General features: G+C 54.7%; 1 protein-coding gene across 3 annotated transcripts in view; it reads left to right on the top strand.

Moving 5' to 3' along the window:
• The window catches only part of NEK6 (NIMA related kinase 6), an 84,507-nt gene that overhangs the window by 35,286 nt on the left and 37,095 nt on the right, over positions 1 to 12,126 (top strand). For all 3 annotated transcript variants that reach the window (XM_053204636.1, XM_015061318.3, XM_015088583.3), the window contains exon 2: positions 5,197 to 5,314. In XM_053204636.1, the coding sequence (XP_053060611.1) occupies positions 5,225 to 5,314 (90 nt within the window). In that variant the 5' untranslated portion in view covers positions 5,197 to 5,224. The remainder of the gene's footprint in view (positions 1 to 5,196; positions 5,315 to 12,126) is intronic.

Here is a 12,126-nt window from a genome sequence, read left to right as displayed (position 1 = left end):
ACTCTTGTAGGTGAAGTTTCCAGAAGTTGGGAGGCAAGGTCCAGGTGACAGTCCTGGTCAGAGAGGCCACTGGAGAAACCTCACTACCCAGCCCAGAAGCCAATCCCTTCCAGGGAGCGCCCAGATGAAACCCAGGCCCCATATTAGTAAGAGCCTTGTCCAAAGGCCAGGGCTTGGAGGAGAGTTTCGGGGGGCTTTGCGAAGGTAGCCACGCTTCACATGAGTGATAAAAGCATTTGTTCCAGAGTGGTCCTGAGGAAGATGTGCAGTGAGGCAGAAAGAGCAAGATCTGGGGGCCAAGAGCCCCAGCTCTGTCACTTACCAGCTACGTGACCCTGGGCAAGCCCCTACCCCTCTCTGAGCACCAGTTCCCATGTCTGTCACATGGAGGCGATCACTCAGCCCTCTGTTGCCCAGTGAGGGTTAGTGATAACCATACTGGGAGCGACTGGCATCTCAGAGGGCCTTCACCTGTGTCGGGCTCTGCTGTAAGCATTTACATCTGGTAACATGTTTAATTCTCTCAGTGACCCTAAGAGGAACATCTTACTTATTAGCCCCATTTTCCAGATGAGGAAACTGAGACACTGCGTGGTTAAATGAAGCCAGGCCAGGATTTGAACCTAGGCAGTTGGACTCCCCAGCAGGCCTTGCTTAAACCCTTAGATGCATCCTGATTCGGTCCCCGGGCACCTGGTAGACGCACACACATTGAGAACCCAGGCTGGGAGCCACACTGTGCATCCCCCCTGCCTTGGAAATGCAGAGCCCTTGCTTCCTGTAGAAGAAAGGCCCTTGCTTCCTGTAGAAGAAAGGCCCTCTTTTAGGTGGCCCTCAGTGTGGTCTGTGCCTGGGTCTCACATTCCACGGATTTTTGGCCCCTGACTTGGGCTTTGGCTGCCTGGGCCTCATTGTTCTGCAACTTGGCGGGAGCCACCAGGCACAGGCAGCCAGCTTGCTCCCTGTGCTACCCAGAGATGCCCATGAGATGCCCATGAGTGCTGAGGGACTTTCCCTGCTCTCTGTGTCTGTGTGCCTCGGCCTTTCTGCATCAACACTCCCTAAGAAGCAGTTTTTGGCAGGAATTTCCAGGGTGAAGGGGTTGGGTTTCCACTGAGGTATAGACGGACAGAATGCAAAATCTCTGAAATCCAGCACCCCTGGAGAGCGAGAGGCAGTGGCTATCTTGGACCCAGGAAGGGCTTTGGAGTCAGTCAGTGAGAGTAAATCTCCCCATGCAGCTTACTGGCCACATGACCTCCAGCCTCCCCTCTCTAAGCCTGTGTCCTCATCTATAAAATGGGTCTCCCAACAGCCCCAGGATGCAAGGGAAAGATCTGGCCCACTGGAAAAAACTGAAGGTTCTTTTCAGAGAACCTTCCATGCCTTTCTCCCAACCATCCCCTCTTCCTTCTCTACCTCCCTCCCTCCCTTCCCACTCCTTCTCTCCTCCCCCTTGCTCCTCCTCCTCTCCTCCCCACCTCTCCCCTCCCGCGTTCCCTCTTCCCTCCTTCCCCTGTGTAGTGTCCCTCTCTGACACTTGGGACTCTGTGGCTTGCAGAGTCCCCCTTGGCTGCTTCTTTCCTAGAACAAAGGCCCCTCTTCCTCACTGGGGAGGACATGGAGCCGCCCTTCCATTAGGTTCTGGACAGAACCGCTCCGAGGCACAGTAATTTACCAAAGCTCCAGGGGGTTGGCAGAAAAGGTACTGGGGACGGCAGAGCTGAGTCACCACGGTGCCGTCCCAAAGGGCATGGACCCTGGGGGCTCCTGTCTGTGGGGCCCCTGTGGGGGAAATGGCCCCTCGTGCCCCTCACCCCTGTCCACCCAGCACAGGTCCTGTTTTTGAGGGGACTGTTTGTTCAGTGGGGAGACAACATAGGAAGTTTTCAACTTTGTATGTAACAAAGAAAGATGATGAATTGCCACTGAGAGCCTGTGAGGAGTGCAGCGTGGTGGTTTTAGGCAACGATGCCACCGTGGGTTTGAGTCCTGGCTCCACTGCTGTGGATCTGGGAAAAATCTCTTAACCTTCTTGTGCCTCGGTTTCCTCTTCTGAAAAATGGGACAATAATAGACCCTATCTCATGGCGTTGTTAAAACGAGGTGGGCTAAGAGGTGAAGTGTATAGAGCAAGGCCTAGCATAAGAAGGGTACATAATCGTTGACTGATCATTATTAATTACTCTTATTTCTGATGAGGCCAGGGACCCCTGGACAGTGCCCCCGGAGCCCCGTGTGAGGTCTGGGGTCTCCCGAGAAGCCCTGAGAGCGTGCAGTCTGCTGCCTCTGGGTGCAGATGTTGGGAGGGCGTTGTTAATACCACACGAGGTGGGGCGGGGGCGGGTAGGAATGACCCAGGCAAACGCCTGCTAAGCTTCTGCCCAGTGTGGCGCCCAGGCTCCTGGCTGGTGAGTGACAGTGTTGAGATACAAACCCAGGCCCACGGGCCCCCACAGGCTGGGTGGGGTGTGATGAGGGAAGGGGCATCCGGAGTCAGCAGGTGGGCGGATGAGCAAGTACGTGCGTGCACCTGGCCTCTAGGCCACTCTGGCACCTTCTAAGATAAAGACAGAACCTTCTTGCTGAAGACAGTTCTTCTCCAACCTTTCCCTGGAGGTCTCCCTAAGGGCAGAGGACGGTGAACATGTCACCCTGAGGGGTCTGGGGGTGCAGCCCCGAGCAGCCGCAGAGCCTGCAGGAGTCTCCGGTTTTATCTTAAAATGCATGCGCATTTTACATTCTGTTCCCTCCAAATCCGGTTTATTGTTGCACACGTTTACCCCCCTGAGTAACAGCGCTGCCTCGGGAAGCTGCTCGTGTTTGTCTGTTTATCCTGGGGCTCTTCCTCCTGGTCCTCACCCTGTCACCCTGGGGGCGTGCGCTCCGGTGTGGGATCTCAGGCACAGATGGCCGGGAGATGCCGAGGGGGCTGTGGTCCCATCTCCGGAAACCTCCGTGGCCCACGTGGAGCGGGGCTCAGTGAGTGGGGCACAGGCACTGGGAGACCCAGGGACCCAGGTGGGAGGTGAGTCCCGCGCTGGGACAGAGGGAGGGGTTTGATGGGGGGAGAGGCCTCAGAGGTATAGACACCCCCACCTTGCCCTCCCCCTGCTGCCTATTCGAGATAAGAGAAAAAAGGGAGCAAGATATCTATCACATAAAATGCCATGTTTGTGGGTCAAAACTGGCTCCGTCTTGGCAGCTTCACAGACAGGAGACAGCACGGACTGTGCTTTGGCGGGACGCAGCCCCCACCCTGCATGCCCTCTCCGCCGCCAGAGGCTCCCCCTGCTAGCCTGAGTTGGGTGCCTTGATTTCTGCCGTCTACTTGGTGTGCCGGAGAGCGGCTTTCCCCCCGAAACAGCTGAGGAAACGTGTGAGGGAGGAGCTGGGCCCGTCTGGAGGGCAGAGGAAGCATGGGAACTGGACCCCATCATGCCAGTGTGCAGGCTCTAGAGTGGCCGGGGGTCCCTTCGGGGGCAGAGCTGGGGAGGCAAGCATCGTGGGTCATTTGGGGCTTGGTGGACATGCTTTGATAGATCAGAAGGCATCACAGACATCCCTGAGACTGGGAGGGCTGGATGCCACCCACTGTGGCTGGAAAAACCTACGGCGGGGAGGAAGGAAGAGATTCCCTTCCCGCAGCCCAGACACCCCTGTTAATGGGGGCATGTGTTTACTTAGGAGGTATGTACCGCAGCTTGCTGAGCCACTAGACCAAGGGAAGCCTCTCTGGGATTTGGCTGGTATAGATGACCAGGTTCAAGATTGAGAGAGACAGAGTGTGTCCGGGGAGAAAGTGATGTCTTAGGTTGGTTCCCCAGTAGCAGACCCGGAGAGGGCCGAGTGGGGAAGACCATAAGGGAGTGGGGGAGGCCCCACCCAGGGCTCTGGAGTGTGGGTTACACCTCAGAGTATCCTGACCCAAGGCAAGGGCACTGACTTTCATCTGGACCCCTTGGTCATTGACTGAGGTCATTGATTCCTAGGGACTCTGGCTCTCCAGAGGATATAGACGAAGCTGCTCCAATAGCCTGGGCCAGTCCTCAGGGGCTCTATTTGGGATGTGTCGAGTCCGTGGGACAGCCAGGGCGGGGTCTGGTAGAAGCAGAGGCAGCCAGATTCGGGAGCCTTCACCTTATGCCTGCAGTGTGACGGGTGCCTCCTGGGCGTCAGCCCCTTTCATCCTCCGCAGGCCTGGCCCTGGACAGACAAGGCGCTGCAGAAATGCCTGTGGGTGGAGGAAAGGCTTTCCTCCCAAGGAGGGTTTTTTCCCTTGCATCCAGGAGGCTCATGGTAGCCAGATGCTGGCTCTCCCCTCCGGCTGTACAGCTGCCTCTGTGTGCCTCAGCCTTGGTCCCTGCCCCCGAGGCAGGCCTCTGCTAGGGAGGCCAGCAGAGGCTGCCTGTGACCCCGGGGGTGGAAGGGACATTGGGAGTGATTCTTAGATGGCATTTAGCGCAGGCCTGGGCACCTAAGTGGGTGCTTAATCAGGAGCAGCTGCTGTGGCTAGCGTCCTTGACTCTCCTGGGGGGCCTCTGACGTGGCAGCCCAACCCCTGGGGGTAGAAGGGGCGGTTCCCCTGTACAGAGGGCTCTGTGCCTGCCCCGAGGTGTATGTGGCACTGTGAGGGGCCCCCATGGCCTTGGCCTTCCCAGTGCTTTGTGCATCAGGGCCCAGCGAGGATGGAGAGGTTGGGTCCTTCTTGCAGCCGCTGCATGCAGTCTGGCTCATGGTCTCTCTCCTGACCACCCAGGCTGCCAACCTGGGTTTTTGTGGGGGTGGTAATGGGGGACGGGGCTTTGTAACTTTCTGCCAGGAGGCACGGGGTGGACAGTAATGTGGAAAGAACAAGGCTTTGGAGCCTAGCACTTGTGGGGTTGAATCTGGCACATCCTTGGCTGGCAGGGGGGCCACCTTTAGACTTTTCCCTGCACAGAGCATGTTTCCACCTCCTCTATCCAGTGGGGAGAGATAACCCCAGCGACCTAGTCAGACAGGATAATGGAGGGAAAGCGTGTCATGTCGGGTATCGAGTCTTAGCCCAGGCACTGCTGGGCTGGATGGCCGCCCAGCACCTGGGCTGGTCTATCTGGAAAATGTAAAATCTGACAGTCCCGCCTCATCCCAGTGCCATCCGGCAGAGAAAGCAAACAGGCGTGTGTCTAAGAAAGCCCTCGTTTTCTTTTGCAGCCTGTGCCTTGTGAGGCTGGCATGCAGGATGGCCGGACAGCCCAGCCACATGCCCCACGGAGGGAGCCCGAACAACCTCTGCCACACGCCGGGGCCCGCACACCCTCCTGACCCACAGGTGAGGCCTCTTCCTTTGTCTGCAGAGCACTGGGGATTCACCGAGGAACACAGATCCCTGAGGCTGCTTCATCCCGGGCACTGGAGGACGCCCCTCAGCAGCCACTAGACAGAGTCGCTTCTCGAATGCATCCAGGGGTGGGAGTGGAGCTCACTGCCCACCAGCTCAGCCCTTGTTTCAGTCAGCAGCACTCAGAGAAGCCTTCTCTGTGCCGGACTCTGGTCTGTCCCCGGGATTGCCGTGTGCCTGGAACAGCTTTATTTCGGTGGGATCCACGCTGGGTAGAAAGGCCATGTTGTGGAGGCCCCAAGGAGAGAGTGAGGGGCTCTGGGGCAGCCTGTGCGTGAGGTCGGAAAGTGCTTCCTCGCTCTGAGCTGAGGCCGGCCTTCCTTTTGGATTTAGCTGTGCCCTGGCCCTCTTCAGCCTCTTTGTCTAGAACCAGCAGAGCTTCAGGACGCTGGTTTCCTCACACCTGCCTCGGCCTTGATGTAGATCCTTGGAGAGCCAGGCAGCCACCTGCAGCTTCCCTGAAGACAGTTTCTGGGGTTCCGAGCCGCCCTCACACTCCGTGCCTTTGTGCACACTGTTCCCTGGGCCTGGGTGCCCTCCCCAACTCCTCCAGGCCTCAGTCCAAATGCTGCTGCTTCTAGGAAGCCTTCCGGCTCCACCCCACTCCTTCTTCTGTGCCGCACAGGTGCTGGGTTATGGCCACGGCGTCCCGCTGGGGAGCTGGTTCCTGAGTCTGTCTCCCTTCCTAAACAGAGGACCTTCTGGGGCGAGGCATCACTGGTCACATCATCCCAGGCCAGGCACAGAGGATGCCTGCTGACTGAATGAACTACAGATACGTGTAGTATAGCCCTGCCTGGCGGTGTGTGCGACGGACCCAGTTCTGCTCCTAGAAAGCACACAGCCTCCTGGGGGAGAAAGATGAGCTGGGCAGAAGAAACTCGGGGGCCCATGGAGCTCGAAAAAGGCACACGATCCAAACTAGATGGCCAGAGAGGCTTCTTGAGGAAGTGGCATACAAAGGCCTAGGGGGGACAGAGAGCCAGGGCCAGGTGCTGTAGGGTCTGGTGCACAGCCTGGAATGATGAAAAGTCAGGTCCAGGGTTGGCTTTTTCCCCAAAGCCGTGAGACCTGAATCAGGGGGAGATTCGGAGACAGCTACCTCCTTGAGCCACGGAAGGCTTGTACCAGCCTTTACTAACTGCCTAGTTCTTGTCAGAGGACTTCAGGTGGGCTGGTGTTTGACCTGCTTGGCCAGGGTTGCCATGTGCAGTTGTACAGGTGCACGCTGCACAAAGGCGCCTGGCCAAGGAGGCAGACGGGTCTGAAATCCTTCTACACCCGAGCTCCCATCAAGCCATGCTTCCCAGGGTAGAGCTGCGTCAGCCCAAGGGAGGGAGCACCTTTATAGGTTCACGCAGAGGCCAGATGTGTGAACTGGTAGACGCTGTGTCTGTGTGTGTGTGTGTCTATGTGTGTGTGTGTGTGTGTGTGTGTGTCTGTGTGTGTCTGTGTGTGTGTACCCATGCTCTTGCACTCGCAGGCTGTCCAAGCACATCTAAACTGTTCGTACTTCGTTCCCATTACTGGATGGGATGCGGGCCCATTTCCTACGTGGAATTTGGGGACGCAGATCCCAGAAAGCCCAAAGGCCTATGGACACGGCTGGTCCAGAGTCCACCAGGACATCTCACTGATGGCTGGGGGCAGTGGGGCCTCCTCGGGTGATGTAGCAATTTGTCATATTAAGTCATTCACTAACAATTGAGTCCCCCTTGATTAATCTCCCAGAATTAGCCAGTTGCATTTTGAGCAATTAGGGTTAATTACAGCCTCATTTGGCAGAGGAGAGAGCCCCGTAATTATTTCACGAACAAGGCGAGGCGGCGGCGGGCTGCGGCGGCCGCAGCGTCCGGGCCTCTCGTCGCACATGCTGGAGTGGGTAATGACATAGTTAAGTGTAATTAGACGCGATTACTCGTCGTTGGGCAGCGGCTGTCGGTGAAGGTGCCCCCACACCCACCAGCATCTGGCCGGGTTTGCAGAACTGGGGTCCACAGCCGTGTTCACACCGGCACTGTTGCAGGTTCGGGCGGGAATGAAGACAGACGCTTCCTCTCTCCTCCACTCAGGAAGCACCGGTATTTAAACACCAGCTGGGGAGACATCAGGGCCCGAATCTTGCCAGTTTCGGGCCATAGAAACTCCTCAAATTGACCACAGAGGCATTTTCCTTCGGGGCAGGACACGCTGCTGTTTCCCTGAAATCATCCTTAGAGGAAGGAGCCAGGGCCCACAGTGACAAAAATACTGTGCTCTAGACCAGGTGGGGCTCACTTCCCAACTCCATCCGTCACCAGCCAGGTGACATTGGGTAAAAGACCTGTCTGAGCCTCAGTTCCCGCATCTGGAAAATGGGGCTGTGAGATGGTATACTTTAAAGCATCATGGCATCTGACATTGTGGGTGTCAAGGAGATGTGTGTCACTGATTTTACTCTTTTTTGAAAGTTGACTTATTGAGAGAACATGAGTGTGAGTTGGGGAGGGGCAGAGAGAGAGAAGGAGAGAGAGAATCCCAAGCAGGCTCCTCACTGTCAGCACAGAGCCTGGTGTGGGGCTCAATCTCACAAACCGTGAGATCATGACCTGAGCTGAAACCAAGAGTCCCCCCACCTTAACTCACTGAGCCACCCAGGCACCCCTGTCACTGATTTTATTCTCATATTTTAACATTCATTTTAGTTTTCACGACTCAGGAGCCCAGAGTTGGAAATACCCACAGTGTCAAAAGAACAACTTAACAAACACTCAAAACTGGTTTCGTTAACTTTCTGTGCTGCAGGCTAATGGTTTGTCATTTCAAGGAGCTTTCTAGCTGTGAGAGCTGTCAGCTTATGAAAATATGTTTGCTGAACCCAGTGGAATCACATGTGAAATCATTGAGATTTCAGATGAATGAATGAATGAATGAATGAGTGAATGAATGAATGAATGCAGTTGAGAAAAAGAGCTTTAATGTCCCGATGCTTTATGATTTTACCAGTGTGCTGCAGACCATTTTCGTCTGGAATGAAACATAGCTGACCCACTAAGAACCACGTGAATTTCCAAGAAGGAGAAAGGTGCTCTTGTCTGAGAAAGCCCTGGTTAATGTGTCTTCCATCTGGAAAGTCTTTGCAAACCTGCTTGGGGCACGCCAAGTTCAGTTACATTCGGCCCTATTCAGAGAAAGAGGAATGCGCGTTACTTTTCACGGGATGGATAGACAGCTGCCTCTTAGATCTGAATCACACAGGCCAAAATCTTTATAAAAATCTTCCCAAAGCAGTGTTGGTAGTTAGGTAAGATTTAATGGCCAAATATTAACAGCTTTTAAAATTCAAGAAGTGTTTGCCGACGTGTCATAAATTCAGCAAGGACCTGTCTCATTTCTGGGGCTAAGGAGCCCCACACAGAAGTAGAGACAGTCCGTATGAGAGGTGGAAGGCCCCACGGAGGGATGGGAAGATGCTGAGGGAGCCCAGAGGGTGGGGTGGGACGGGGGAGCTCTAGAGGGATGATGTGTGGGCTGGCAACGATCAGGAGTGTGGGGCAGGACGGAGAGGATGTCCCAGGAGGAGGAAGGAGCCAGTCTTGAAGGTGCAGGACCAGTCAGGTTAGGCAGGTGTTTAAATGCCAGTGCTTCCTGGTGTTGATGAAAGGCTGTGTCACCTGGAATTGAGTCTATAGTGAATGAATGATGAGCCCATTAAGGGTCTTAGGTGGACAAGGGAGTTTGCGTTTTTGAAAGAACACTGGTTGCTGGCACTCAAGGCACAAGTAAGGTGAAAATAGGAGGAAGCCTGCCTTCCCTGTCCTTCCCTGTCTCGGTCTTAAACGGCTGAACACAGGGAGAAAAGATTGCAGAGACTTCCGGGGTGGGGGGGAAGGCAACTGCACTTGGTAACTGAAGGGATGAGGGAGAGAGAAGTCGAGGATGTATCCAACCTCGTGCTGGAATGACTGACGCTCTCTGTGCCTTTCCCCTTTCAAGTCTTGGCTCGTTAGTCATCGGGGCTGGTTCCCAGATTCTTTTATGTATGTTTAAGCTCAGCTTTCTCTGAGCTCAGTTAGTGGGAATTGTCCTGGGGGACGCACCGCAGCTGAGATGATTCTAGGTTTGTTACCAGGTGACTTCCAAGTTTTGGGCATCTTGCTCACTGTTCCCACGCGCCTGTGGCCCTCGGAGCAGAGTCTAGACTTTCAGGTTGGGACAGTCATGGTGGCCATGGTGCCAGTAGTGACACCTGGCATTGACCTCATTCCATCCTCCTCCCGACTCAGAGAACCAGGTCTTATTCAGAACTCTGTTTCGCAGGGAAGGAAATCGAGGTAAATAACATGTGTGTTTTGCTCTTGAGGGGCAGAGCCAGGAGTCACCCCGGGTCCTGGGGCCCCACGGCACCCCTCCTTCTCGTCACGAGATCTACGAGAGGGAAGATGAGCTTTGGGCTTGAAATTAGCCAGATTGTGAAGAGCTGAGCAGGGATGGCCTCGTGAAGAGCCTGACAATATGGACTCTCTGTAAATCATGCCCCTCTTCTGTGTAACACAGATTTAAAACACATCACCGTATACACGTATACCAAACCCATTAGAAGTTCCCTACACACAATGTCAGATGTCTTTAAAGGTGAAATTCGTTTACAGGAAATGTCATTCTGATGAAGTATGCTTTTTAAAATCACAGAAACAGTTGCCTTAAAATTAATGATGCATTGCAAATATCAGGGAAAAAAAAGACCCATTCAGTGTAAAGATGATTAAAATTCAGGTCAGAAGTCTGACTTAGTCAGGCTAAATTTTTTAATGAGATTTCAGAAAATTAATTGGGCGAATGCATTTTTATTCTTTTAACATGTAATTTTATGCTCCCTTTTTTTTTTTTTTAAAGGATTTGTCGATGGCTGAGCTGAGGCTTATTGTGGTTCAAACATTTTAAACTCAACTTAGCGCAGGGTGGGAGGTGTTCGTGGCCTAATTTGATCTGACTTGCAGAAGAGAGCCTGGGTTTCTCTGAGCTTGCTGGGGAGGGGCTGTCCTGGGGTGGTTCACCAGCCCGCCATGTCTGGCCTTGGCCTGAGAAGGCTGGTGGTATTTCTTGGGGGAGGGATGGGATCAGGGAAAGAGGGGACTCCTGGTTCAGCCGAGCCTCCTGCTGCCCAGGGAGTCGCCCAGAGGCTCTTCTCTCTGAGATGGTGTTTCCCCGGCGGGCTCACTGCAGCTAGCACCAGAGCGGGTCAGCACCCCTGCCGCCGCCTCCCGGCCTCTCCGCCCATCTGCTCCTCCTCTGGGGGAGAAGTAAGGGGCTCCCACCCTGGGGAAGGGGGGTGAGGAGTCAGAATTTCCAGCCACATTTTCCCAGTGAGTGGCTCACCGAATAGCCCTCCAAAGGGAGGCGAGCGAGCCTGTGGTCTAGCTCAGTCCCTTGGCAAACAGTCCTGGACGACCTGTGTAGGGGACCATGAAGTCAGAAGGCTACAGGGGCACGTCCACCTCACTGCTTTACTGCAGTCAGGTGACGATGGGTAAGTGACCTCTCTGAGCCTCAGTTTCCTCATCTGTAAAGTGGGGCCGTGAAGACTGAGATGGTGTGTATATATATATATATAGAGAGAGAGAAAGATATAGATATAGATATATATATTTTTTTTTTGAGAGAGAGCATGAATGAGCGAGGACCAGTGAGAGAGGGAGAGAGTGTGGAGCCCGAAGTGGGGCTCAAGCTCACAAACTGTGAGATCACGACCTGAGCAGAAGTCGGATGCTTAACCGACTGAGCCAGTCGCCCCAAGATGGTATACTTTAAACCCCCAACGTGGCGTCTGACATGGTGGGTGTTAAGGAAATGGCATACCATTGATCTTATTCTCCTATTTTAAAATTCATTGTAGTTTTCACAGCCAAAGAGCCCACAGCTTGAAATAGGCCCAGTGCAGACCTTCCGTGGGTTGGGGATGATGGTGATGGTGATGGTGATGGTGATAACAACAGCCACGACCTCGCTGCCTCAGCTCGTCCCCAGCCCCCTAGGAGGCAGGCGCCGACCTTGTCCGAGGTCCACACCTCGGACAGAGCAATGCCAATACCAGTAATGACATTAACAACCCTATAGCATCTCCCACGTGCCAGGCGCTCTTCCAAGAGCCTTCATTCGGTAACTTTCTTACCCCCTAGCAGCCCTCTAAAGGAGGCACTATTATTACCTTATTTGTCCAGTTGAGGAAACTGAGGCCCAGAGGGCTTCTCCAAGGCCCCCGGCCAAGAAGTGGCAGATCTGGGATGGGAACTCCAGCCTGTGCACCCCAGTGTCCGTGTCTCAGCTGATGGAGCCAGAGCAGGGGTCACCCCTCTGCCAACCCGTGCTCCAGGGCTGGTGCCTGTTTTCCCCAGGAGCCAGCGTGGGGTCCAAGATGTAACGGGGGGCAGTGAGGATTATTAGACGAGCAGTTTTCAGAAAGGCCATCAGGGCTGGGGTATTACCTTGACGTCTCCATAGTGCAAGCTGCTCGTCACCAGCCCCCGGTCTGCCCCCCCACCCCGGTCTGCCCAGCAGCTCAGAGCTCCCTGGATGGTTGGCACCAACATCATCTGGAATCCTCCGAGGAATCCTGGGGCTGATATCACTAACGTCCCCCTGTTGTAGAGGACCTCAGCTGTAGGGCAAGATCGAGCTGGCTGAGGGCTGACCCAGCAGGGGAGGAAGCCTTGGAGTTGGCTGAGGAGAGAGGTGTGGCCTTATGGGGCCATGACTCCTTTCAC

This window comes from Acinonyx jubatus, chromosome D4 (genome assembly GCF_027475565.1).
Source record: "Acinonyx jubatus isolate Ajub_Pintada_27869175 chromosome D4, VMU_Ajub_asm_v1.0, whole genome shotgun sequence".
NCBI classification, from domain to species: Eukaryota; Metazoa; Chordata; class Mammalia; order Carnivora; family Felidae; genus Acinonyx; species Acinonyx jubatus.
The sequence above is the reverse complement of the archived record's forward strand: the minus strand, read 5'-3'. Positions and strand labels throughout refer to the sequence as shown.